This window comes from Trifolium pratense, linkage group LG1, assembly GCF_020283565.1.
Source record: "Trifolium pratense cultivar HEN17-A07 linkage group LG1, ARS_RC_1.1, whole genome shotgun sequence".
NCBI classification, from domain to species: Eukaryota; Viridiplantae; Streptophyta; class Magnoliopsida; order Fabales; family Fabaceae; genus Trifolium; species Trifolium pratense.
The window spans coordinates 42,081,427-42,104,762 of record NC_060059.1 but is presented as its reverse complement, the minus strand read 5'-3'; the positions used below and the strand labels follow the sequence as shown (position 1 = coordinate 42,104,762).

Below are 23,336 nucleotides of genomic sequence, written 5' to 3'. Positions count from 1 at the left end.
ATTCAGTTCCCTATTGTTTAGCAGATCAAACCCACCCTATAATAGGTTGGAGTTTAATTGTTGTGCACTGTCGGTGTAAAAATTCTTTATACATACATCCAATGATGTGTTGGCACATGATTTAATGAATGTGACCTATCATGTGTTTTTAAATACCATATATGATGTGTCATTATATTATTGGATGCACGTGTAAAATAACTTTACACTGACGGTGGATATATAAATTATATTCAATAGGTTGATATTTTTTTTAAAGGATCTATAATATGAGATTAAATGATATAAGCAAAAAAAGAGTAAAACAATATTACACAAGCAACCAATAATGTTTTATCTTTCTGCCATATCACCCGACTCATGTATGATTATTTGGAAACTATTTATATGACATAGAATAGTGGTGGTTTCTCATTGTAAACAAGTTTTGCACCCGTCAATACATAAGAATTAATCTTTTATACTAATTAACTTATTTTTCAAATAATAAAAAAAAAAAAGTGATTTTCATCAAGTCCAATTAACCTATTTTTTGTTCCTTAAAAAAAAAAACCTATTTTATTTTTTTTTTTAAAAAAAACCTAGTTTTTGTTAAACCCATCAACTGTCCCTTTACCTTGCATCAGAAACAAGTCCGACTGAACTCAACCTTGCCGGAAAACCCTATCGGTGAAGGTAGCCACCGCCGCCGTTAAAAACCGTCATCCAGATTTTCCCTTTACCTTGAACCAGCAATGAAAGTCAAAGTTATATCACGCTCTGCAGAAGTTTTCACTCGAGAACGAAGCCAAGACCTTCAGGTAGTAATTCATTCAATTCACACAACACGACCCTTCATCGTTACACTTCTCTATTCATCTCAATTCTTGTAAATTTATCATCTTTTTGTTATTCTAACGTTACCCTTTTGTTTTTTTTTAGCCTGTGTTTAAAAATTATGATCCAAGTCTTCGTCCTCTAGAGAAGGGAGTGGAGTATGTTCGTGCTCTTAATGCAGTGAAGTTGGACAAAGTAAGTTTTTTTTATTGTGAATTTTCTTTTATAGGATTTGTAATGTTTTTTTCTTCTGATTTTGAATTTTTTTTTATTGTTTTTGTGAATTTAGATTTTTGCAAGACCTTTTATAGGAGCAATGGATAGTCATGTAGATGCTATTTCGTCTATGGCGAGAAACCCTAGTCAGTTGAAAGAGATATTCGCTGGTTCAATGGATGGAGGTATTTCAATATTACTTACTTTGGAGTCTCTGGCTCAATGGATAGACATCTTAATTAAGTGCTTATAGCATATATTTTATCATATAAGTACTTATATATAAGCTGTTTCTATAACAAAGGATACGAAGAAGTCATTGTTTTTGTATAGGCTATGTTGATTTCATAAGCTATCCTGGACTGTTTATGGAGATAAGGTGAAAACAGCTTATGAACATGTCATAAGTTGTTTATAAGCTCTCCAAAACAGTCTTACAAGTGTTTATGTTAGTAGATAAAATTAAATAAGTCAATCCAAATAGACTCTTAATTATGTTGCTTCAGTTTCAAGCTTAACTAATAGCTTAATTGTATTGTTGGAGTGGAACAGTTTAATAGAGAAGAGCTGGTAATTTGTCTTGTGATATGATGGATTTCCATTCTTTGGATTGATTCAAAAGGATATTTGAAAAAAATTAGAAATTAGAATGGTTATAGTAATGGTAATGGGTTGTGAGAAAGTTTGGGAGAGTGATCGGTTGATGCAGTCATAGAAACTAGAAAGTTTGGTCTGGTACCATAACGTACAAGACCCATGTTTTAATGGCGGTTTTTCAGCACATCTACTAGGATTCCTCTGCTAATATATTTGTAGTTTGCCTTTGGTCACAAACACAGCTTTTCTAGAGACAAAACATCGGCCACAATTTGACTTCCTAGTCAAGAAACTTCTGGTCAGTTTTACATCTCTGAAGAAATACTTTTCTAATAATAAAACTTACACTTTATACCTTTTTTTTTATGGAAAAGTGCATCAGTTTAACAATTTTCAAAATATGAGTGAGTTGGATAATGGATTTTTACTTCAGGAGATAATTAGATTTTTACTTCAGGAGATAATTAGATCCAGGAACACTAGAATTCTTTTTGAGAAAAGGACATTATATGTTAACTGGGATAAGTTTAGAAAACCAACATTCTTTTCCCCTTGAAGATGAGTGGTCACAATTACGTAGACTTATCAAACAACCAACCTTTAAATGTTTAGAGGTTAAAATCACGGGATTTCTGTTGGAAGGAAGCTTTAATAGGTGGAGAAAGTGTTTAAGTATTTGAGAGAGGATATGAAACTTGTTGGAAGGGAATGCTACTTATATTATTGAGTGTTTGTAATTTTTGGCTTGGTTTACAAATGACTACCTCTCCCCTATTTATAGTCTTCAAGGGAGAGTTCTACATACTCCTAGAGACTCTTCTACATACTTCTAAGAGAGAGTTCTACATAATTCTATGAGAGAGTTCTACACACTTCTCTCTACTACTACATATTATAACTTCTACTAGTTATTTCTACATATCTCTAGAACATTCTTTAGACTTACTACTTATTACTAAGTTTGGGCTTAAAATTCCTAAGGCCCAAAATTAACAAACCCAAAATCAATTTACATATTCAACACCCCCCCTTAAACTTGATTTTGCTACTCCAAGTAAATATCTTAATTTGACAAAGTGTTCACGCTTGAGAGGCTTGGTGAAGATATCAGCTACTTGGTCATCTGTCTTCACGTACTCCAACTTCACATCATTGTTAGAGACACACTCTCTAATATAGTGATAGCGTGTATCAATGTGCTTACTTCGATCATGGAAGACTGGGTTCTTTGCCAAAGCTATTGCTGACTTATTGTCTACGAATATCTTGGTTGGCTCCTTTTGCGGCAGACTTAACTCCTTTAATAGGTTTCTCAACCAGATTGCATGACAAACACATGAAGTGGCCGCCACGTACTCCGCCTCACATGTGGAAAGAGTGACAATCGGTTGTTTCTTTGACATCCATGTGAAAGCTGTGTTTCCAATATAGAAAACAAAGCCGCTTGTGCTTTTTCGGTCATCCACGTCTCCTCCCCAGTCACTATCGCTATATCCAACGAGCTTGTAATCATCAGAAATAGAGTAGTACAAGCCTAAGTTTGTTGTACCTTTGATGTAGCGAAGAATCCTCTTTGCCGCCTTCAGATGAGTTGTTGTTGGATGCTCCATGTATCGACTTACAACTCCGACCGCATACAAGATGTCAGGCCTCGTGCATGTTAAATATCGTAAGCTTCCAACCAAGCTCTTAAAGAGTGATGGATCCACTGTTTCACCTTCCTCGTGCTTTGATAGCTTGATTCCACATTCCATTGGCGTGCTAACTGGGTTTGCATCATCCATCTTGAACTTCTTGAGTACCTCCTTAGCGTAACCTTCCTGAGTGATTAGGATTCCATGATCCTCTTGTTTCACTTCAATGCCGAGGTAGTAAGACATTAATCCAATGTCGGTCATCTCGAACTCCTTTGTCATCTCTTTCTTGAACTCTTCAAACATGGTTGGATTGTTCCCCGTGAAGATCAAGTCATCTACATATAAGCACACAATCAAAATATCTCCGCCTTGTGCTTTGATATAGAGTGCGTGCTCATATGGGCATTTGATGAAGTTCTTATCTTGGAAATACTTGTCAATTCGAGCATTCCAAGCTCTTGGGGCCTGTTTCAACCCGTAGAGTGCCTTCTTTAGCTTCAAGACTTTTTCTTCTTCTCCCTTGACTTCGTAGCCTTGTGGTTGCTCAATGTAGACTTCTTCGTCAAGGACCCCATTTAAGAAGGCTGACTTGACATCCATTTGATGTATCTTCCACTTGTTTTGAGCTGCCAATGAAATGATTAGTCTAACAGTTTCTAATCGAGCAACTGGAGCGAATACCTCGTCATAGTCGATGCCGGCTCTTTGACTGTATCCTTTTGCCACCAATCTTGCCTTGTATCTTTCAACTTCTCCTTTGGAGTTTTTCTTTGCTTTATACACCCACTTTACACCTATCGCCTTGTGCCCTTTTGGAAGTGAGACCAACTCCCATGTTTCATTCTTCTTTATCGCCTTGATCTCTTCGTCCATGGCAGTTCTCCAAGTCTTCTTCTCAAATGCTTCTTGGAAATTCATGGGCTCGCAATCCGCAAATAGACAAAAAAGAGTAAGATTGTCTTGATTTTCGGTTACCTCGTAAATCTCTTGCAAACTTCTTAAGTGAGGAGTCTTTTCACTAGAGCTTTCTCCTTCTTCAGAACTCGGAGTTGGTGAAGCCGGAGGGGTAGCAGGATCTATTCTTGGTTCCTCTGGTTCCACATCATCTTCTTCAAATTGTGGAAAGAAGTTGTAGTCCGCATTACTTGTTTTCCAATCCCACTCTCCTTCTTCATCGAAAACGACATTTCGACTAATGATAGTCTTCCCCGTATCAGGATTATAGAGCTTATAGCCTTTGGAGTTGGCGTCGTAACCAATGAAGATGTGCTTTTCACTTTTGTCAACCAGTTTGCTTCTTTTCTCGTCCGGTATATGAGCGTGAGCTATGCTTCCAAAGACTCTTAGATGAGAAATTCCAGGCTTTCTTCCACTCCATGCTTCTTGTGGTGTTTTTCCCAACACGCTTCTTGTCGGAGAACGGTTTGATAGATAAACAGCGCACGCAACAGCTTCTGCCCACAGTTCCTTTGGTAGTCTCTTGCTTTTTAGCATGCTCCTCACCATCTCAAGGATTGTCCTGTTCTTTCTCTCTGCTACTCCATTTTGTTGGGGGGATCTTGGTACCGTCAGTTGTCGTCGAATGCCATTGTCTTCACAATACTTAAGGAATTCATTTGAAGTAAACTCTCCTCCTCGGTCGGATCTTATTGCTTTAATCACGAGGCCACTTTCCTTCTCAACCAGGGCTTTAAACTTTTTGAAGTTTTCAAACACTTCTGATTTCTCCTTCAAAAAGTATACCCATGTTTTTCTTGAAAAATCGTCAATAAAGAGAAGGAAGTAGTTACTCTTACCGAGTGATCTTGGCTTGATCGGACCGCACACATCTGTATGTATGAGCTCCAACGGCTTTTGCGCTCTTGAGCTCGACTCCTTAGGGAAGCTCATTTTGAACTGCTTTCCAAGTAAACATCCTTCACATACTTGATTGGGGTGGTTGATGTAAGGCAACCCTCTGACCATTTCCTTCTTAGAGAGCAACTCTAATCCTCCAAAATTAAGATGCCCAAATCGAAGATGCCAAAGCCACGACTCTTCTTTGTAGCACATTTTGAGACATTGCGCAACATCATTTTGTATGTTGAGCACGAACATTCTATTTCTTGACATTGGCACCTTAGCAATGAACTTGTTTGAATGATCCCTTATAGAAAGGTTATTATTCTTCAATTGAATGTCATAACCTTTCTCTAAGAGTTGTCCTAGACTCAAGATGTTGCTCTTCATGTTTGGCACATAGTAAACATTGGAAATAAATTGATGATCCCCATTTTTCAAGCGGATGAGAACGTTTCCTTTACCTTTCACTGCCACTTTTGATTCATCTCCGAAAGCCACGTTCCCGTTCACTGATTCGTCTAACTCTACGAACATGCTTCTTCGCCCACACATATGGTTGCTTGCACCGCTATCAAGGTACCATTGATTATCTCCACCTCTTTCATTATCTTTGTGTGCCAACAATAATGTTCCATCTTCTTGGTTTATTTCTTCAACATAGTTGGCCTTCTCTTCAACTCTATGATTGCTAGGAGCTCTACATTCGAAAGCATAATGCCCAAACTTCTCACAATTATAGCATTTAACCCGTGACTTATCGTACCTTGGTTTTGGAGATCCTCTCCCACGACCTCTTGATGAGATTTCTCCTCTTTGGTTGTTGTCATCATTAGGCCTCCAACCTCGTCCGCCTCCATATCCACGACCACGTCCACGTTCTCGAGCGCCACCTCGTCTTTGGTTGCTCCGGCCATGTTCTTCTCTAGGTGAATCGAGTCGTGTCTTGAGTACTTGCTCCTCGATATCTTCCTTCTTCTTCTTCTTTTCCTCATAAGCTTGCAACGACCCAAGAAGTTGCTCCATTGTCATGTCCTCTAAATCTTTTGTCTCTTCGATGACGGTGACAATATGCTCAAACTTTGGATCTACCGATCTAAGAACTTTCTCCATGATTCTTACATCATCATACTTCTCTCCGTTTCTTTTTAGATTATTAGTAACCGTCAAAACTCTTGAGAAGTAATCAGAGATAAGTTCACCTTCTTTCATATGCAAAGCTTCAAACTCTCCTCTTAGTGTTTGAAGACGTACCTTCTTTACTTGATCGGCTCCCTTGTAAGAAGTTCGAAGTTTCTCCCATGCTTCTTTAGCCGTCGTTGCTCCCGAGACCTTCTCGAACGTGTCTTCATCTAATCCTTGATAGATTAGACAGAGAGCCTTCTTGTCTCTCTTCCTTGAGTCTCTCAAACCATCCTTTTGAGTTTGAGATAAAGTACCTTCATTCTCCGGGATTACAAGGCTTTTCTCGACTATCTCCCACACGTCGTGTGCGCCAAGGAGAGCCACCATTCTCAGACTCCAATTGTCGTAGTTGCTCTTTGTGAGCATCGGGACTTGGAGAGGAACACCACTATTCGCCATCTTTAAGAGGACCTTCAAGCTCTGATACCACTTTGTTGGAAGGAAGCTTTAATAGGTGGAGAAAGTGTTTAAGTATTTTAGAGAGGATATGAAACTTGTTGGAAGGGAATGCTACTTATATTATTGAGTGTTTGTAATTTTTGGCTTGGTTTACAAATGACTACCTCTCCCCTATTTATAGTCTTCAAGGGAGAGTTCTACATACTCCTAGAGACTCTTCTACATACTTCTAAGAGAGAGTTCTACATAATTCTATGAGAGAGTTCTACACACTTCTCTCTACTACTACATATTATAACTTCTACTAGTTATTTCTACATATCTCTAGAACATTCTTTAGACTTACTACTTATTACTAAGTTTGGGCTTAAAATTCCTAAGGCCCAAAATTAACAAACCCAAAATCAATTTACATATTCAACAATTTCTGTATCTTACGTCGTTACTCCTCCTTTACATGCCTGCCATCTGGCTGTATAATTTTGGTTCTTTTTTCAACTTTTTTATTTCACATTTTCCCCCTCTATACTAATGATTACTCCTTTTCCTTAATGCTCAATCCATTTTAAACATTATATTCACACTACTCCATATGAGTTGAAAACCTTTAACATTTGCCTTTGTCGTGCTTGCAGATATTCGTCTCTGGGATATATCTGCTAGGTAAAATATGCTTATTTCAATTTTTAAGTGTTTCTGTTTCTATCGGGAATTTAGAATAAGGGCATGATGTATGGTGTGATCTTTGCTTTGCATCGAACGATATTTGCATGAATTATAGACACGCATGTGTTTGTATCGTTAAAATCATTTAATAATACATCAAACTTGTGTATATGGATAAGAAATTTTTTGGCGAACACCCTATGCAATATGCATCAGCTTATTTAATTAGCCTTTAGAGAAAATGATGTGAAGGAGGATTTGGATTTTCGTTATTACAAATTGTGGGACTGTTATTATGTATCTAATATTGTCGTTTTGTTTTGGAAAAAAGGCGGACCATTTGTCAGTTCCCTGGTCACCAAGGTGGCGTGCAAGGCCTGACAGTATCTACTGATGGACGCATTCTTGTTTCATGTGGAACTGATTCCACGTAAGTATCAGCCTTTTTTGTTTTTTCCACTATTATATTAAACTCATGTTTAGTCATCCGTGTAACTCTTTTGATGTGAACTGGAATTTTGTGTGTTCAGTGTCAGACTTTGGAATGTTCCCGTTTCTTCTTTTGTGGACCCATATGCCTTAATTAAGCAACTTGAGGTAGAATTTTGTGTTGGAAGATTTTGTTTTTTATTTATTTAAATTCTCTTTTGGATATACTAATTTTTTTTTAAAACTTTTTTCCCTAGCCGGCAAGTGTTTATCCTTGGAAGAATGCATTCCGGTAAGTTATTCTTATTCCATAATAAGTTGGAACTTCATGTTTACTATATTTTTATGCTTACAGAAATTGCCTTTCTTTATTTTTTAGTGCTGCTGATCACCAGTGGGATGGCGAGCATTTTGCCACAGGTGGCGCGCAAGTAGATATATGGAATCATAACAGGTCTTGATATCAATTTCTGATTAGTTTTCATATTATACTATCAGAGACTACTTTGTAGACTCTTAATTTTATGTTGGTATTACTTCCCTTCTGCAGGTCTCAGCCAGTAAATAGTTTTGTTTGGGGATCAGATACGGTGATTTCTGTCCGCTTTAATCCGGGAGAACCAAATCTGTTGGCAAGCTCAGCTAGGTACATTCCGATGCTGATGTCAATGATAAAACATCCATCGACACTCTCCTTTAAAAGAGTATTTTGACCTGTTTATTGTTTGTTCTTTTTCAGTGACAGGAGCATAAATCTGTATGATTTGCGCATGGATTCCCCTATTAGGAAAATGATAATGCAGGTAATGATCTCTTATCAATTATTAGTTTAAATTACTGCACAGATTTAGATTTTGGTATGTCTTGTTATCAATTTTATTATTAGACCTATAGCTTAGGTCCTTACTATTTTTTCAACTGCATAATTCATACCGTTTTTTTCTTTCTCATATCTTTTGATCTTCGTTCCAAATATATTCATGACTATACTAACTTTTATCCACTGTGACAGACCAAAACCAATTCTATAGCTTGGAATCCCATGGAACCAATAAATTTTACAGTTGTAAGTTTATCTGATCAAATTGACCAGTGATTCTGAAGTTATTATTGTTTACGTTTTTTGTAGTTTTATTTCAAACTCAAAATTTTAGTGATATTTAAATTCTTATGGATAAATTTCTTTGGCATGCAGGCAAATGAAGATGGTAGCTGCTACAGTTACGATTCCAGGAAATTAAGCGAAGCCAAATGTGTTCATGAAGATCATGTTTCTGCTGTGTAATAATGGATTTTTGTTTAAATATTTACTGTATTTGATTTGGCAATTCTGCAATCCGTCGTACTAACATTTTCATGCTTCATTCTACAGAATGGATATTGACTACTCACCAACTGGCCGCGAATTTGTTACTGGAGCTTATGATAAATCAGTTAGTTCTCTTAGACTTCATTATAATCTTGTCATTTTTTCTTACTGAATAAGAGTCATATCTAATAACGATTTCACTTTTGTTGCAGTTGAGAATCTTCCCTTATAATGGTGGTCACAGCCGGGAGATTTACTCTACTAAAAGAATGGGCAGGTTCGCTTAATTTACACATTGTGCACTGAGCATTCTGTTGTGTTTAATCGCCTGCTTGTCTTTTCAAACGATGCAAACCTCGGCCGTATAGAAGATTTATTTTTCTGTTTGTGCCAAGTTTATGGAAATACTCTTATCATGCTTTACAGCGGGTTAATCTTTACCTTTGGTACACAGGGTATTCTGTGTCAAGTTCAGCGGTGATGGAAGTTATGTGATTTCGGGAAGTGATGATGCTAACCTCAGGGTTTGGAAGGCCAATGCATCAGAACAACTTGGAGTAGTAAGTTTATTTCATTGTTGATTATTCATCCTCTTTTTCTGCGCGCCCGCACATGAACACACACACACATATATATATATATATATATATATATATATATATATATATATATATATATATATGAAATAAATTGTTAATCTATTAGCTGTGTTTCATGTTATACTAAGGTTGAAATTATAGTACTGTCAAAAAAAAAAAGATTGAAATTATATTATAATTTTGTTTTTTATACATCTATAGTTTATCCTAATTATTTATCTTCTGAGAGACCCTTCATTCCCCGAGAATAACTTGTTTATGATGACGTGACAGATTCTCCCAAGGGAAAAGAAGAAGCACCAATATAACGAGGCCATAAAGAAACGCTACAGACACCTTCATGAAATTAAGCGTATTGCAAGACATAGACACGTGCCAAGACCAATATACAAAGCTACTAAGCTTATGCGTATTATGGCTGATGCTAGGAAAAGAAAGGAACAGAGAAGGAAAGATCACAGTGCCCCAGGAAGTGTTACAACAAAGCCAAGACGTATAAGAAAAATTATCAAAGAAGTTGAGTGAGATTTTTCCGAGCCAAAGCATGCTGAAAAATGTGATATATATTTATGAAGTGGCAAGAGTTTCTATACTGATTTATTAGGCAAATGGATGTAAAGTATGCAACATTGGTGAAAATCAATAGCTAGTTTTCTGATGTTTTACTTCTTGGTGAAGTTATCTGACCAATGCAAGAAATTTTGGTGTATTCTTGAGTTTATTAGTATACTTGATATTTTTAAGTTCAAATTAGTAAATGTGATGAAATATAACACTATTGAACTCTAACAAAATCTTCAATTCAATCTAAAGGGATTTGAAGAGATATATAATTGAAATGATACTTTTACGTCGTTCATTGGATTCATTGAAAGAAGAGTTGTGTTATTTGAACATCAAAATTCAGATACCTTTATTTATCGGATTTTTCATCTTCTACATGTTACATGCATTTTAAGGATACACATAAAAGTTAAATGATATTGTATTTGACGTCAAAGGAATTTGATGTCAAAATATCATTTCTCTTAAAAGAATGTCGGTGATTGATCCCTAGCTATGTTGAAACTGTTATCTAGCTGATTGTCTTCTTGATGTTGCGGTTGATGGCATTTTTGGATGTTGACGATTTCTTGGTTAATTTGTATTTCATCATTCTTACAATTTTGAAGAACCAGAATGCACTTACTAGCTGCAAACTCAATGCCATAGCCTGTAACAGTGTAAGAATTTGGACAAAAAGTGATTCAGAAAACCATGGAAGATTATGGATTATTATCTTCCTCCCTCTATCTTTCTCTTATCGCTCCGAAATTTTGTTTTTGCCTCTGAGAATAAAGTTCGGAATCTACGTTCTAAATTAAAAAATAAAAAAAAAAGGAATTTCGGAGGGATAAGAGAAAGATAGGAGGGAGGGAGGGAGGAAGAGAAAGAGTAAGAGAAAAATTCGAAGATTATATATACATTTCATAAAAGTGCTACCTCCGAAAACAAAAAATTAAAGGGTAACAAAAATATTTGTTATACCTTTATGAGAAATGGATTATTTGAAGTTAATGTTAGGTATGTGATACATGGTCCAATCATCATCCTAGCAAATGTAAATATTGAAGCAAATAAAATCTGCACCATAAAATGTCAGTTGTTAGCTTATTACGACAATATGATAATTCTTACAAGTCTAAAGAAATAAAAATATTCGCGCCTTATGAGTTTTCTTTGGAGCACTATGAGTTTCTCGCGCGCCTAACTATACTAACAACATTTGAGTTATTAATTAATAATTTAACTAACTAATAACTTACATTAACGCAGTTACAGATTTTGATAGTCTAATCAAACGGTTCACATTCAGAATTAACTTTACATTAAATAACGAATGTTATAAAATGTAAAATTTTGAGAAAAAAATGTCGTCCCCTACATCAATAGACAATGTCCTAGTGGTTTACTTACATCAGCAGACAAATTTAGGGGAGTGTCCTTGTAACCAAGTTCCTTTAGAAGCTCCCTCAAATGCAAAAATGGGCTTGACATTTCTGTTATCCATACTGCCCCCACCATCTCTGAGCCACACTGTTCAATCATGTATGGCAAAGAAAAAATTACAAACTTATTATGTTATCACCAAATCCTCATTAGGTAACACAAAAAATTAGAAATAGAAATATTTTACTCTAACTAAACTAACCGATCTTAACTAACTTCCAACAAATTCCAACCAACTTTCAACTACCTTTGAAAAAGTCCAAATTATTCTAAGAGGAAATGAACCGTCAACTATCGTATATTGACGTAGTTACAAATTTTGACGGTCAGGTCAAACAGTTCACATTCGGAATTAATATTTTAGACATGTTTTGTATCGATGAAAAACGACTCATTCAATTAATATCTAATAATTCAAATATATGAGAATGAGAAATAATTAAATTATTTAATTTGAGTTCTTAATTTACCTTTTGATAGGAGAGACCTGCCATGAGACCAACAATGCTTACCAAATGATGGATAGTGTTATCCCAATTGATTCTTTCATCAAATAAACAACACACCATATCATATATTAGATATGAAACACTCACTGCTATAACTTCCATCTGAACAAAATTAACACCAATTATTAAGTAATTAAGACAAAAAAGTATAAAGAAATTTGCATGAAGTAATTATTAAGTACCTGTTGGTTGGAAGATTTGGAGGCAACAGGACAAATTGGACATTTCCAATCTTGAATAGATAATGTAGCCAATGTTACTGCTAAGGTTGCATGGATTATAGAAACAATTCTGTTGCAAAAATCAAATGAACGTTTTGGAAAGATATTCCTTAATACAAGAAAAGTTGTTGTCCATGAAAACACTCCTACAACAATTGTCTTTTGAATGTACTCTTCCATTTCTCTATATGCTCTCAACTGAAAAATATGTTATTAAGTTTTCAACGGAAAAAATTATGTGTCTGAAAGTTGTTTAAATAGTAGAAATTTCAGAGAGAGAGAGTACTTATACAATTATGACTGAATTTGATCTATGCTATGGTTGCATACGTAAGAGGGAAGATTTTCACACAAAAGCTTTTGGATGAGATGACGCAAGTCTCTTATAACTTAATGAAGGTCTTGAATTTGATCTCTGACTTGGGCATGTTGCAACATTCAAACTCATAGGGAGAGTTTATCACTCATTTGCGTCCTACAAGGCTCGGGGAATTGGCAGGGTTGGCCCAACACTTAATGAGGCCTAAAGCGAATTCCAAAGTGAAGAGTTGGCAGGGTTGCTTGAATTTTTGAAGAGTTGCAAAGTTGTTGTCTCATTTTTATTATCAGATTTTCTCAGAAGCCTTCATGTTTTTCTCCGAGGTTTTTTCCTACTATAAACTAATGAACTTATGACTTAAAAGGGGTCTTTTTTCCTTAATAATTTTTTTTCTTTTTCGGGGGCCTAAAACCCTTTTTTGGGTTGCCTTATCCTTTGGTCGGCTCTGAGAATTAGTCTCTGTGCAGCTGCACGCAAAGATACCTGATTTACGTCGGAAGATTTCTCATTTTTCCTAAGTTTATGATAAGTATACATGAGTGACCATTTTCTCAATTTTAGTAGTAATAAATACTCTATCCATTCCAAAATAAGTGTCGTTTAATTTTTTGCATATAGATATATTAAAAAAATACAATGATATTGTAAAAAGATATACAATTTTATTAAACTAACCTTATCAATTATTTGGTCAAAGTAAAATATAATATTTTGAAAGTAATTTTGTTGGGGTATTTGACCAAGGGACAAGGAGTACTATATGTTATTATGACAAAGGAAAGTGTAAAAGGAAATAATACCTAACTAGTAACTAGTAAGTTGTATTGCATGGGACAACAGACACCAGAAATAGGTTGCAAGTAATGGAGTGTGGATAGACACCAGTTGTATTGTACCTCTCATGCATCGAATTATGACGCAACTACCACACGTTCAATATGATTTATGGTGTCATAAATTGAGTGTCATAAATTGAAAAATGAATATACCTCGATATTGATATGAAATTTTTACCGTCGTTAAATGATGATTAATTTTCGTTGGAAAACTTTTGAGGCACACATTGTGAGTTCTCTTTTCAACCGAATTTTTTTCGATATGCATGAACCAACAATCGAACCTCTAACCACATGGTTAAGAGACTATAATTTTTTTGGTTAAATACATTAAGAGATGTTTTTTCATACTTTCCGCATTCAGTTCTAGCAATTTAAGTAATTTCTTAGGCTATAAGAAGAAAAAATAAATAAATACTTCTTTCCCTCTCATATATATAAGGAAAAAAAAATTAATTTAAGACTATTTAAGAAAAATGGTTAATCTCATTAGGGCCCGTTTGGTGCACAGGATAAGAGACAAGATAGGATAACTGTATCATATCCTGCCGCAATCCAGTGTTTGGTGATACAGCAGGATATGATAAGTTAATCCTGAAGCTTATCCTATCCTGTCTCTCTAGTTATAATTCTTTTCCTGAATTTGAGCTGGGTTACCAGCAGGATAGGATAAGAAGAAAAAAAATTACTGATTTATTTTATAAAATATATTTAAAATACATAAAATAAAATTAATAAAATATAAATAATTAAATAATTAATTTTTAAATATATATGTGATTTTCTCACAGGGGTAATTTTGTAATTTATATATTCTAAAAAATCAAAATTTTACTAAAATTACAATATTTTAAAGTAAAATGATTATTAAAAAATTGACAAATAGGGATATTAATTTAAATTTTATAAAAAATTAAATATAATTCTTTTGCAATAATAGTTTTATTATTTACGTATGAGATATATCATATATTTATTTGGCTTATCTAACATGTAAATATTATTGAGTTATTTATTTGATCATGATTCATATTAAACATTAAACTTGATTATTTTCTCATGATTTTTATTTTAAATTATATAAAGTTATTTGATTACTTATTTATATTTTTTATTTATAAAATTCAAAGTATTACAAAATAATTTTAAAAAAAATAACAATTGTTTTACAAGAGTAATTTTGTCAATTAAATATGTTATATATCTTATCATATTATTATGAGCAAGTATGTATTAAAAACAAAATATAATAGTTATCATGTTTGTTATCCTGTGTGCACCAAACATAGGATATGATAACTGAGTATAACTGTTATCCTGCTGTTATTTTATCCTATCCTTATCCTGTTTTATATCCTATCCTGTCACTATGCTATCCTGCGCACCAAACGGGCCCTTAGTTCTTTCAAAGAAATAATAAAAAACTAATTATGTTTTTTAAATTGTCCATCATAAGAACTAGTTCCATGTGAATAAAATGATTACTAAAAATTAAAATTTAAAGTTATTGGCGTATTATTGCTGATTCTAGGAAAAGAAAGGGGAAGAGAAGAAAAACTCACAATGCCTTAGGATCGTGTTACAACAAAGTCATTACCTGGAAAATGCAATATATATATAGGGGATCAAAATTTCATTTTTTTGAAAATAAGGGACCAAAAGTGCATTTAAGCCATATATTTATGAAGTGGTGAGAGTTTTTATACTGATTTTTTTTTTTGGTAGTGATTTTTTGTTGTTGTTGTTGTTGTGATTCTATACTGATTTACTAGGCAAATTAAATAGATGTAAAGTATGCAGCATTGGTGAAAATCAATAGCTAGTTTTTCTGATTGTTTCAAAAAAAAGAAGCTAGTTTTCTGATGTTTTACTTCTTAGTTCAGTTATGTATCCCAATGCAAGAAATTTTGGTGCTTTCTTGAGTTTATACTTGGAATTTGTTTGGATTCTTTAAAAATGAGGGATGGAGAGAGCGATAGAGATAGTGATGGAGGTGGAGAGAGAGAGCGATGGAGAAAGATTGATGGAATATATGTTTATCTTATAAAAAAATATATAACAATATTGAGCTATATGAAAAAAGCGGGCGCCGACCCCTCCTCGGGCTTCTTGTGATGACTTTTCGAGAAGAAAGTCGTGTGCGGATAAGTTGGCTAGTCACGGCTTCTCCATTGTTGACTTTCAATGGTGGTCATATTTGCCTCACTTTGCTTATGATGACTTCATTGTGGATCGATTGGTTATACTCGCTTAAGAATTTCTTAGGTTTTTTTTTTCCTTTTCATTTTTCTCTTGCTTTTGCTTTGTTGTTTTGTTTGTTTTAGTTAGGTTTGGTCTTGCCCCCCCTAACTTGTACTCTTTTTTTCCTTTTTCTATATATATATATACTATTATGAGCACTTGATGCAAGATGAGGGTCTACGAGGGGTGCCAACTTAGTTGGAATTCCTTATAGATCCTTTGACGTCATTATGCTCTTAGTTCACAAAAAAAAAAAAAAAAAACTATATGAAATACATACACCGCAAATCGTTTGGGAGAATCTGAATTCCATTTGTGGTGAAAATAATTTTTTACCAGACTTTATTTACCTCGCGTTCGAACTCTGAATTACCGAGCCTCTTTTCCCTGAAAATTAGATGATTAATAAAAAAAAAAATAAATAAATACACCGCATGTGACACGATAGATGTTTATCTTTATTTTTCTTTCTTACTTTTTATCTTCTAACATGCATTTTAAAAAGAGCATTGTTGCCTAGTACAAGAATCAATCAACAAAATTAAATTTGGCGAAAGTAGAAACCCTACCACACAAGGGTCGTATGGTAATATAGAAAATATATGATGGATAAATTAGTAATAACAACTTTAAAGTAGTGCAATTCTCCGTCCCTCTAGTCGGGTGGGGGCCGACCGGTCTTTCGACCAGATCGCCCTAAAAACCGTATGTGCAGATCTCCTCGCATGTGGTTCATGCCATTCGAGGTGGCCCAACATTCATTCGCTAATCATGTAGTGAAATTGTGTCTTGTCTTCCTAATAAACAATATTATGTTTTTAAAAATACACATAAAAATGAATATTAAAATATCATTTCTCTTAAAAAAAAAGTTAAATTCTTAAATAATGATTGATCACTAGCTAGCTATGTTGAAATTGTGAGCTAGTTAGCTGTCTTTCTCTTGATGTTGTTGGTGTGCTTGATGCCATTCTTGGATGTTGATGACTTCTTCTTTGTTAATTTGAATTTCATCATTCTTACTATTTTGAAGAACCAAAATGCACTTACTAGCAGCAAACCCAATGCCATAGTCTGTAACAGTGCAAGGAATTGGAGAAAATATAATTCAGGAAACCAACTAAGATTACATGTATAATAAAGGGTAACAAAAAATGGTTATACCTTTATGAGAATTGGATTATTGGAAGTTACTGTTACGTATGTGATATATGGTCCAATCATCATCCTAGCAAATGTAAATATTGAAGCAAATAAAATCTGCACCATACAAACTCAGATGTTAGCTTATATATAATTTTCTAATTCTCACAAATATAACCAGCAAATAAATATAGAAGTTAATTGGTTCGAGTTATTCACCAATTATACCAACGATTTTTTAGTGCTCCTATCATGAAACAAACGATATTTTAACATTCGGCAATTATATTTTCAATCCTTCACACTACTACTTATTAACACTATATTATAGACTAAATACATAATTATTGAGTGAATTTTTGTTTATATTTTGTGAAAGTAGTCCTAGTGATTAGAGGTGAGTGTGCGGGTTGGCCCGCCCCGTTTAACCTGCCCCGCATAAGCCCGCATGTTAAACGAAGCGAACAAGCCCGTCAGCAAATGTAAACGAGTTATGATATGTAGACCCGAATTCGGGTTCGCGTAAGCCCATGGGTTAAACGGTTAACCTGCATACTATTACAAAAAAATAAAAAATAAAATCAATTTTTTCAAAAAAATAAACTAAAATATTGATAGAATAAAAGTTTTAAAAAAAAACTATATTGTTAATAATTTTATGTTACAACATATAAATTGTAAGTAACAAATAAAAAAAATAAAGTTAAAAAAACAAATATGAGTGTGTTTTGGTGTTGTTGTTTTTTTTTATAATTAGGGTTTTTAGACTAAGTTTTTTTGGATTTGAACATGGACAAGTGATAAAATTTATAATTATATATATATATATATAATAAGACGGGTCGCGGGTCAACGTGCGATCCCGCGGATGTAACCCGCATAACCCGCGGTTTTAACGGTCCAACCCACACGAACAAAAATATAAACGGGCAAAAAAAATTGATCTTAAATCCGTGCGGGCTGCGAGTTAAACGGGTCAACCCGCGGACCTTGATCCGTATACCCAGCTCTACTAGTGATATACTCACATCCGCAGACAAATTAAGGGGAGTGTCCTTGTAACCAAGCTCCTTTAGAATCTCCCTCAAATGCAAAAATGGGCTTGACATTTCTGATACCCATAATGCCCCCACTAGCTCTGAGCCACTCTGCACAGTAGCATATATATGGCAAAAAAAACATTTACAAACTTATTTTGACATTCCATTAATTAACACAAAAAATTAGAGTAAATAGTTCTAATCAGAGTTATATTTATTAAAAAAAAAATGCAAATTGGAAGCTTTGAAACTCTGAGAAAGAGATAATCCAAAGTTTTACTAGTAAAATTCATGACACAATATTTTATCTGTATAAAAAACATAGAAATATTTTATTCTAACAAAACTAACCAATCTTAACTAACTTGCAACTAATTCCAACTAACTTTTCTCAAACTTTGGGAAAAGTCCAAATTATTCTAAGTGGAAATAGATTGTCAACAATTATACAATGATGCAATTATATATTTTGACTAACAGGTCAAACAATTATAGATTTAGTAAGCTCGAAAAAAGGTCATTCTATCACTATCTAATAATCCGAATAATCAAATTATTAATCAGAATGAGAAATAATTAAATTATTTAAGTGATTAATTACCTTTTGATAGGAGAGAGTTGCCATGAGACCAACAATGCTTACCAAATGATGGATAGTGTTATCCCAATTGATTCTTTCATCAAATAAACAACACACCATATCATATATTAGATATGAAAGGCTCACTGCTAGAACTTCCATCTGAACAAAAAAAGCTCAAACATATATAAACAAAATTAATTAACACCAATTAAATAAAGATCATAATACAAAAAATACAAAGAAATTTGCATGAAGTTAATTATTTAGTACCTGTCGGTTGGAAGATTTTGAGGCCACAGGACATATTGGACATTTCCAATCTTGAACAGATAGAGTAGCCAATGTTACAGCTAAAATTGCATGAATTGTAGAAACAATCCTATTGCAAAAATCAAATGAACGTTTTGGAAAGATTTTCCTCAATAGAAAAAAAGTTATTGTCCATGAAAAAACTCCAACAAAAATTGTCTTTTTAATGTACTCTTCCATTTCTCTATATGCTTTTTCTTTAACAAATTTCTCTCCTCAACTGAAAATATGCAGTTAAGTTTTCAGTATAAGAACAAAGTATGATTTTCGTCTTTAAAATAAGGAACAGAATTACACGCAGGTACTGCGTGCTACTATACATTATAGCCGTCTGATTTCGAATCAATGGCTCAAATTGTTTTCTACAGATTTTATGTAGATATAATATGAACCGATCAATCTAATATTAATGGCTACGATTCATTATAGTGTGAAACAACATGATTCTTTTATTGCAGGCGATCCGGATCGTGAAAATAATAATTGAGTGTGGTGCAAGGGAACTGTAATGTACTTGTCAACAAATTATGATATGCAACTACCACACATTATATATAGGTGACCATAAATAGGAAAAATTAATAAGACCAACTTCCTGCAATAAATTACTACAATAAAAATAAAATTTAAATTAATTGAAGGTAATAAAAAATAATATCATCGATCAGATAAGGTAGAACTTAGAAGTAGTTTTTTTTTTTATTTGAACGGCTAAATTTTATTAAGGTAGAAGTAGTTAATACTATTGTTTGTATTTTAGACCATTAAATATATTTCTCTTTTGTTGCTTATTTTGAGACCGGAGATAATTAATTTTTTTTAAGAGATAAATAATGTACTATGTAATGTATTACTTAATATGCTAAGTGCTAAGATCATCTGTTCATCATAAAAAGAAAAATTACTAACATCAATATTCAATGGGAAGGGCATTTCATACTTGAATTAAAGTCAAAGTTATATGAGTTAGTAGGCATGGTTTAGCAAAATGAAATAACTATATACTTTCCCTTTACTGAAATCTAATTTAAACCTATCACATTACCATTAATTTAAACCTACCACCAAAAGGGGGTGGTGTGTTGGGGTGGGGGGTATCCTATCCTACAGCATATTTAACGGCATTAACTTTATAGCCTTCAATTTTAGTCCGTGATGCATTTGACTTTATTGTTTTATGATGTTTAACAATCCGTGAATCTTTTTAACAAATAATTAGTTGGTTCAATGGTGATTGACACTGAATTTGGTAGGGAGAACCGCAGTTCGATCCCGGGATGAAACCATTTGATACCTATTAGAGTATAATAGAATAGCTCAATGTAATTAGGAAATATTAGTTAGAAGGTTAATTGTAGTCTTTGCTGACATGACTTAAGTTTGTTAGACAATCGGTTACAGCTAGGTGATGTGGCACTGCCAGCTAGACAAATAGATATACAGCTCTATATAAAGAGCCTAAAAATTAAAATGTAAAGTATGAAGCATTTTATCATTCAGTCAAAGAAAACTCCTTGTATTGAATCCTTTACAATTCCAATAATGCTAGAACTGACCCTCGAACCAGATTAAATTGTTGGTAAAAATATTAAAAAAAAAAAACCGTTGATCTCAAGGGCTGAAATCATTTGATGCCAGAACTGACCCTCGAACCAAATTAAACTTTTAAATAATAGCTATAATATGCCAAAAAATTTATATCAAAATATGATCTCTCTTAAAAGAATGTTAAATTCTTAAACACTCATTGATGATAAATACTTACTTGAACACAACTCCAAATTAAAATCATATGGACACACATAAAATAAAAAATTTAAAAGGAAAAATCACTAAATAATATTAAATTATGTGACTAGATTGTATTTTGTTTTAATTTTCTTTCATTGAATGTGTGTCTAAATAATTTTCTTTTACGATTGTGTTTGCCCCTGATTGATTTCCAGCTATGTTGAAATTGTGAGCTAGTTAGCTATCTTTTTCATGATGTTGTTGGTGTGTTTGATGCCATTTTTGGATGTTGGTGATTTCTTCTTGGTTAATTTGTATTTCATCATTCTCACAATTTTGAAGAACCAGAATGCACATACCAACTGCAAACTCAATCCCATAGCCTGTAAACATTGGAAGAAATTGGACAAATATTGTGATTCACAAAACCAAGGAATTAGAGTATATATATTTTACAAAAATGTTCCTATGAAAACCAAAAATAAAGAGAAACAAATTAAAATACCTTTATGAGAAATGGATTATTTGAAGTTAATGTTACGTATGTGATACATGGTCCAATCATCATCCTAGCAAATGTAAATATTGAAGCAAATAGAATCTGCACCATTCAATCAAATTGTTTTAAATTCTAGTCAAAACTTATCAATCAAAATATTAAAATTCATTTTAATCATATCCTATGAAGCACGGACACATACATGGACACCGGACACGACACGGACACTAACACGTCGACACCGATAAAAATTTGAAAAAATAATATAATTTAGTGTAATCATAAGTGTCAGTGTCGGTGGCGGACAGGAACACCGATACGTGTTCGACACGGACACGCCTAATCTGAGGAGTGTTGGTGCTTCCTAGATCATATCATTCATGGTAATATTGTATCTCGATCTATCAATGTAGTGTTTAAGAAGATTGATTTTAGTATTAAAAAAAGTTAGTGGCCTCAAATGTTACTTACATCAGCAGCCAAATTAAGGGGAGTGTCCCTATAACCAAGCTCCTTTAGAATTTCCCTCAAATGTAAAAATGGACTTGACATCTCAGTTACCCATGCTGCTCCCATCATTTCTGATCCACACTGTTCAGTCACATATATAGTAAATAAAATGTTACAAACTTGTCATCAAATAATCCCAATTAATATTAACACAAAAGTTTTAATAAAAAAAAATGCAAATTGTCAAGATTCAAAAATTGAGAAAGAGAGATAGTCCAAAATTTTACTGCCAGACTTTACTTGATGATGAACAAATAATTTAATGTATGTACTCCCTTGCAAAATAAATGTTACGTACAAACTTATGTTATCTCCAAATTTTTAGTAACATAATGACCAAATATTTAAGGGTCCCCTTGATTTGTAAAATATAAGTAGGAACCAGATAAAATAGTATAAGACAAAGTTTAGAGTATTGAACAAATTTGGTAGACAAAAAATTATTTTGGTATTTTAGATAACTTATACAGGAGAATAATTGAATTATTTGAGCGATTAATTTACCTTTTGATAGGAGAGACCAGCTATGACTCCAACAATGCTTACCAAATGATGAATAGTGTTATCCCAACTTACTTTTTCTTCCATTAATAAACAACATACTAGATCATATATTAGATATGAAAGGCTCACTGCTAGAGCTTGCATCTGAACAAAAAAAAGTTCAAACACACATATATTATTCCATTTTTAATCCAAAATATAAACAAAATTCATAACTATAATAAAAATTGCATGTATAGTGATTATTTAGTACCTGTTGATGTGAAGATTTTGCGGCCACAGGACAAATTGGACATTTCCAATCTTGAACAGATAGAGTAGCTAATGTTACAGCTAAAATTGCATGAATTGTAGAAACAATCCTATTGCAAAAATCAAATGAACGTTTTGGAAATGTTTTCCTTACTACTACAAAAGTTGTTGTCCATGATAAAACTCCAACCACAATTGTCTTTTTAATGTAATCTTCCATTTCCCTATGATGCTCTCAACTGAAAAATATGCTTTTCAATGCAATAAATAGAGAGATATATGCTGGATCAAGGTTGGCTGCAGTAATTATTGCGCACTATTTTTAATCTAAACCGTCAATCAAAGATCAGACGACCTAGATTAGAAATTGTGTCTTTTTATCTGAAACGATCTCGGCCGTTGGTCTTTGATCGGACGGTTGAGAACAATTTTTTTTTTGAAGAAGGACGGTTGAGAACAATTACAGCGTCCTGCTATGATTGCGTTTAATCCTTATCTCATATATGCTATGGTGGTTGCAATTAAGAAGGAAGATTTTCTCAATTTTTCTAAGTTTATGGTAACATAATTCTAAATTCTAATAGAGAAGCAATAACTATGTACTGACATTGAAAAAGTTTTGTAACAAAATATGAAATATAGTGTTATTATGACAAAGGGGATATATATAGAGAAAAGGAAAATTATAACCTGTATTACATGGAACAACAGACACCAGAAAAAGGTGCTAATAATGAAATGAGGACAAGGGCAGAGAATTGTACCTGTCATCAAATTATTATGCAACTACCATGTTTATTATACATATAGGTGTGGTGTCCATAAATTAAAAAATGAATACGACAACTTTTTAAAATAATTAAGCACTCAGTACTATGCTATAAGAAAAAATAATAATTAAAAAATTACTTATTTCCGTCTCATATATATAAAAAAATTAAATTTGGATTCTCATGAA

At 33.4% G+C, this 23,336-nt stretch overlaps 4 protein-coding genes across 4 annotated transcripts; 1 reads left to right on the top strand and 3 right to left on the bottom strand.

The window, feature by feature from the left end:
- Positions 1-522: 522 nt before the first annotated feature.
- On the top strand, positions 523-10,551 carry LOC123886702 (DDB1- and CUL4-associated factor 13-like). The gene is made up of 16 exons (XM_045935995.1): positions 523-800; positions 922-1,011; positions 1,106-1,217; positions 7,325-7,352; positions 7,687-7,785; positions 7,886-7,952; positions 8,042-8,076; positions 8,164-8,238; positions 8,335-8,430; positions 8,524-8,587; positions 8,797-8,850; positions 8,980-9,065; positions 9,157-9,217; positions 9,306-9,370; positions 9,548-9,653; positions 9,966-10,551. Exons 1-16 carry the CDS (start codon positions 735-737, stop codon positions 10,215-10,217), a joined length of 1,356 nt encoding a protein of 451 aa, XP_045791951.1. The 5' UTR covers positions 523-734; the 3' UTR covers positions 10,218-10,551.
- A 4-nt stretch (positions 10,552-10,555) lies between these two features.
- LOC123886730 (TLC domain-containing protein 5-like) lies at positions 10,556-12,641 on the bottom strand. Its single transcript, XM_045936025.1, has 5 exons — positions 12,373-12,641; positions 12,152-12,292; positions 11,649-11,768; positions 11,220-11,315; positions 10,556-10,905 (listed from the first exon to the last, which is right to left on the bottom strand). The coding sequence occupies exons 1-5, from the start codon at positions 12,589-12,591 to the stop codon at positions 10,768-10,770; spliced, it is 714 nt and encodes a 237-aa protein (XP_045791981.1). The 5' UTR covers positions 12,592-12,641; the 3' UTR covers positions 10,556-10,767.
- A 3,717-nt stretch (positions 12,642-16,358) lies between these two features.
- LOC123886722 (TLC domain-containing protein 5-like) lies at positions 16,359-20,471 on the bottom strand. The gene is made up of 5 exons (XM_045936017.1): positions 18,844-20,471; positions 18,592-18,732; positions 17,979-18,098; positions 16,972-17,067; positions 16,359-16,881 (listed from the first exon to the last, which is right to left on the bottom strand). Exons 1-5 carry the CDS (start codon positions 19,060-19,062, stop codon positions 16,732-16,734), a joined length of 726 nt encoding a protein of 241 aa, XP_045791973.1. The 5' UTR covers positions 19,063-20,471; the 3' UTR covers positions 16,359-16,731.
- Positions 20,472-20,615: 144 nt separating this feature from the next.
- Positions 20,616-23,150, bottom strand: LOC123886712 (TLC domain-containing protein 5-like). Its single transcript, XM_045936007.1, has 5 exons — positions 22,380-23,150; positions 22,127-22,270; positions 21,584-21,703; positions 21,119-21,214; positions 20,616-20,996 (listed from the first exon to the last, which is right to left on the bottom strand). The coding sequence occupies exons 1-5, from the start codon at positions 22,596-22,598 to the stop codon at positions 20,847-20,849; spliced, it is 729 nt and encodes a 242-aa protein (XP_045791963.1). The 5' UTR covers positions 22,599-23,150; the 3' UTR covers positions 20,616-20,846.
- Positions 23,151-23,336: the final 186 nt, after the last annotated feature.

Excerpts from the sequence above, each read along its gene's own strand:
- LOC123886712 (XM_045936007.1), bottom strand. The coding sequence starts at position 22,598 with ATGGAAGATTACATTAAAAAGACAATTGTGGTTGGAGTTTTATCATGG. Across the intron at positions 21,215-21,583 it reads CCCTTAATTTGGCTGCTGAT|ATTCTATTTGCTTCAATATT; the intron begins GTAAGTAACATT and ends TGAATGGTGCAG. Across the intron at positions 20,997-21,118 it reads ATAATCCATTTCTCATAAAG|GCTATGGGATTGAGTTTGCA; the intron begins GTATTTTAATTT and ends CAATGTTTACAG.
- LOC123886702 (XM_045935995.1), top strand. The coding sequence starts at position 735 with ATGAAAGTCAAAGTTATATCACGCTCTGCAGAAGTTTTCACTCGAGAA. Across the intron at positions 1,218-7,324 it reads CGCTGGTTCAATGGATGGAG|ATATTCGTCTCTGGGATATA; the intron begins GTATTTCAATAT and ends TCGTGCTTGCAG. Across the intron at positions 7,953-8,041 it reads CCTTAATTAAGCAACTTGAG|CCGGCAAGTGTTTATCCTTG; the intron begins GTAGAATTTTGT and ends TTTTTTCCCTAG.
- LOC123886730 (XM_045936025.1), bottom strand. The coding sequence starts at position 12,591 with ATGGAAGAGTACATTCAAAAGACAATTGTTGTAGGAGTGTTTTCATGG. Across the intron at positions 11,769-12,151 it reads CAGGTCTCTCCTATCAAAAG|TGTGGCTCAGAGATGGTGGG; the intron begins GTAAATTAAGAA and ends ATGATTGAACAG. Across the intron at positions 10,906-11,219 it reads ATAATCCATTTCTCATAAAG|GCTATGGCATTGAGTTTGCA; the intron begins GTATAACAAATA and ends ACACTGTTACAG.
- LOC123886722 (XM_045936017.1), bottom strand. The coding sequence starts at position 19,062 with ATGGAAGAGTACATTAAAAAGACAATTTTTGTTGGAGTTTTTTCATGG. Across the intron at positions 17,068-17,978 it reads CCCTTAATTTGTCTGCGGAT|ATTTTATTTGCTTCAATATT; the intron begins GTGAGTATATCA and ends TGTATGGTGCAG. Across the intron at positions 16,882-16,971 it reads ATAATCCAATTCTCATAAAG|ACTATGGCATTGGGTTTGCT; the intron begins GTATAACCATTT and ends GCACTGTTACAG.